Genomic DNA, 3,227 nt, shown 5'->3' on the forward strand with positions numbered 1-3,227 from the left:
CGGGGAACAGCGGCGCTCGGGACCCCTTCCCACGCGGGCCCCCCCTGACTCTGTCCCTTTGCCAGGCCACAGCGACGGACCAGGTGGTCGGATTCGGTTTGGTCGCCTTCAGCCTCGTCCTCTTCGTTTACTACACGCTCTGGATCATCGCACTGGTACGGGTTCCTCCGGCCGTTACGGGCACTTCACCGCAGGTGTTTGCCCGCGCTTTGTTGAGGCGCTGATGTGTCCGCCTGCCTGACGGGCTCTGCCTTGCAGCTTCCTGCTTAAAAACCTCGGGGCAGAACTTCTCAGTTTGCTGACGCAGCCCTTGCCCCTTCTGGGCCCTTGCCGGGGCGAGACCAAGCTCCGGTCGTGCTGCCTGCCCGCCTGCGCTCCGACAGGCTGGCCCCAGCGGTGTGAGATCCGAGGCTCTCGGCAAGAACCAAAGCTTGGTCCTTCTGGAGGTGTTGTCGTTGGTGGTTACTTTAGCAGCCCTCCCAGATTCCTGGTCCTGACAGGAGATCAGAGAGGGAAAAGTAAAAAGAGGTGACTGTTCCTAGATCTGGAGCTTGGCAGGAGAAGTTTAGGGAAAGCAAAGGTCTGGAAGAGTGATTGTGAGCCTCAGTTTCGCCTCTTCTGGGGACACATCAGGCAGGGTCATTAGTGGTTTTCCTCCTGGAAAGAAACATCTCCTCATGAGCTTCCCAGATCCAACAGGCCTGATTCATCTCTGGGCTGATGCCTGAGCTCTGGGTGGCCTCCACTCTAACCTCGGAGAGTTTCAGATTCCCCAGCTGGGTCTGCCTGCTTGGTTGTCCAGTATGTGTTTGTTCACATCTGTAGTCCCTGGAGCGACCCGCTGTGTTGGTGGCTGTGTAAGAATCCTCACACTGCTCTCTAGTGTCTGCAGCCTTCCCCTGGGCTCCACAGAGGGAACCTGGTGGGATCGTCGTGAAGCAGAACTGGTATCAGCTGCTCCCTTCCAAAGGGCGAAGAGTCTGGGGATTTACAGTGTTCAGCAGCTGTGCCCACCCTGAGACCCCAGAGCTGTGGGACCGCTGTGTTGACCTTCTGCAGCTTCCCCTTGTCTGCCAAACGCTGCCCACCCCCTGTCACGTCCCTGCAGCTGCAGGCTGAGCCACCAGCAGGTCTGAGCACCCTTTTTTTAGCAGTTTATTCACACCTGATATTTCTGTCCTGCTTTTGAAACCTCGAGGCTGCAGGTGTCAGGGACTTGCCTTGGTGCTGTGCCCACCTGCCAACGCCTCTCTCTGTCCCCTGCAGCCCTTCATCGACAGTGACCATGGGATCCACCGGTATTTCTTGCCGAGGGAGTACGCCGTTATCATCCCTGTGGTGGCTGGGCTGCTGCTGCTGCTATTTATAGGTGAGTGTTATTTCTGTTCTAATTAGAAGCTTCTAAATTAGGGAGAGAGAAGAGGGTTGCTAGGGGGTTGGCTATCATGTGACACTCATGACACACTCTCTGTGGCTTCTGCTGCAGCTTAGCCTGGCACGGGCTCCCAGGGCGTGTTTTTGTGTGCAGCTTTGGCTGTTTGAGCCTCTGAACAGTGGGATTCTTTTTTACTGTCTCTGCTGAGGTTCTGTTTCTCACAACAATATGTTTTAAAATTGCCTGTAATTAGAAGTTTTCTGGCTGAATCTGTTCTCCTTCGTGGTAGGTGTTTTCATAATGGTTGTGATGTGGAAGAGCAAGAAGCCTGCCAAGAAATCAGACTGAAGGCCCAGCTGAGAGCGATGAGAAGGTGCCCACCCTGTTGCATCATAGCCAGGAAAAGACTTTGCCAGCAGCGCTGGGCAGACACCTCCTTGCTGAACCAGCTCCGCTCTCCCACGTTCCTTCCTGCAGAGACAGAGCTGCCTCTAGTTTACAACTTACTGACCAAAGTGAAGCAAAACTGACCTCGGGGGCTCACTGAGAGAGGGACCAGAGCTCTGGCTGTGAGGGACTGTGCTGGCTGGAGGAGCTGTTGGGGTCCAGCGCTGCCAGAGTGCGAGTGGAGCCCTGACCCCTCCCCACTGCTCAGCCTCTGAGTAATCATTCCCCTCTGCTCTTGCTGGGTCCAGTAGTTTGTTCCTTCTGCGGTTTTTTGAACGTTTACATAGGGTTTGTGGGTTTCTTTTAACTGGATTCCACTTTGAGGGGCAAGAAATGAGACTTTGAGCTTGGAAAGGGGGGAGTTTGCCTGCTGGAAGGGCTAATCCTGGTGCCAGTGGGCTCTTACCTGTTTGAGGAGGGACCCTGTGAGGCTGGGCTCGCAGAGGATGCAGGGACAGTGCCCCTGCTGCCCTCTGTGTCCCCTCCTATGGTCGTCCAGCTGAGGGGGTGATGAGTTGATGCTCAGGGTCACAAGGAAGTACTTGAGGTGCGGTTCCCATCCTAGCTGTGAGCCACTGGCTTAGTTTCTGCTCCCGGACGAGGCTCTGGGGCCAAGTGGGCAGGCATGGTGGCACCCTTGTCCTTCCTCCCTGGGGTTTCCTCTCCTGGCAGCAGCTGCTGCCCTGAGGTGCGGTGCCCTGGCAGCTCCCCCCAGACTGAAGCAGAAGGATCACCCTCAATAAAGGTCCACGAGCTCTCGGTCCCTGTCCTCTGCCTGCACCAAGGGAGTGCCGTGGGCCTGCCGGGGTGGTTCCTGCTGCGTGGCCCAGGCAGCGCCCGTCACTGTGCCCAGAAAGGTCCTTCTGAGGGCAGGGAAGTGCCAGAGAGAACCTGGCAGGGCTTAGCTGGCCTTGTGGTGCCCCTGCTGTGCTGGAGGGCTGCTTTACCCTGCCTGGGGCAGCTCCAGCAAAAGGAAGGTAGATTTGGGGTGCTCTGATCCTCCTCACAAAGCTCTGGCTGGCGGTTTGCTTTCAGCTTTTGTGGAAGCTGCCTCACCGTGCCGGGCTGCACCCCCACCCCACCTGCCTGTCGCTGCGCCCTCCTTGAGGCCAAGTCCTCCGTCCCCTCGTTTTCCCTTGCCTGTATCTTGCTCCTCCCAATGGGGAGTTCCTCGCTCCCCTTCCCAGCCCCTCGCTGCTGGACGTGGCACAGCCCACCCTGCAAAGGTGGGTTTGAGCAGGGGGAGGCAAAAGGGAGGAAAAAATCGATCGTGTCTCAACAGTTCCAGGCATGACCCACAGGCGCTGCCTCATGTGCAGGTGCCAGGTGGTGTCCCTGCCCCCTCTTTGTTCCTGGCAGAAGCCTGTGAGGAACAGGCTTGGGATGGGTTTATCAGGCTTAGTTT

The 3,227-nt window shown here is 57.3% G+C and overlaps 1 protein-coding gene across 1 annotated transcript; it reads left to right on the forward strand.

The window, feature by feature from the left end:
• Window positions 1–65: 65 nt before the first annotated feature.
• DPM2 (dolichyl-phosphate mannosyltransferase polypeptide 2, regulatory subunit) lies at window positions 66–1,723 on the forward strand (the record flags this gene model as incomplete). Its single annotated transcript, XM_009865171.1, has 3 exons — window positions 66–155; window positions 1,267–1,369; window positions 1,665–1,723. Coding segments are annotated over 3 exons (252 nt in total), but the record flags the coding sequence as incomplete, so codon positions are not given.
• Between the last annotated feature and the right edge of the window lie 1,504 nt (window positions 1,724–3,227).

The sequence above is a fragment of the Apaloderma vittatum genome, unplaced genomic scaffold (assembly GCF_000703405.1).
Source record: "Apaloderma vittatum isolate BGI_N311 unplaced genomic scaffold, ASM70340v1 Scaffold41702, whole genome shotgun sequence".
In the NCBI taxonomy this organism is placed as follows: domain Eukaryota; kingdom Metazoa; phylum Chordata; class Aves; order Trogoniformes; family Trogonidae; genus Apaloderma; species Apaloderma vittatum.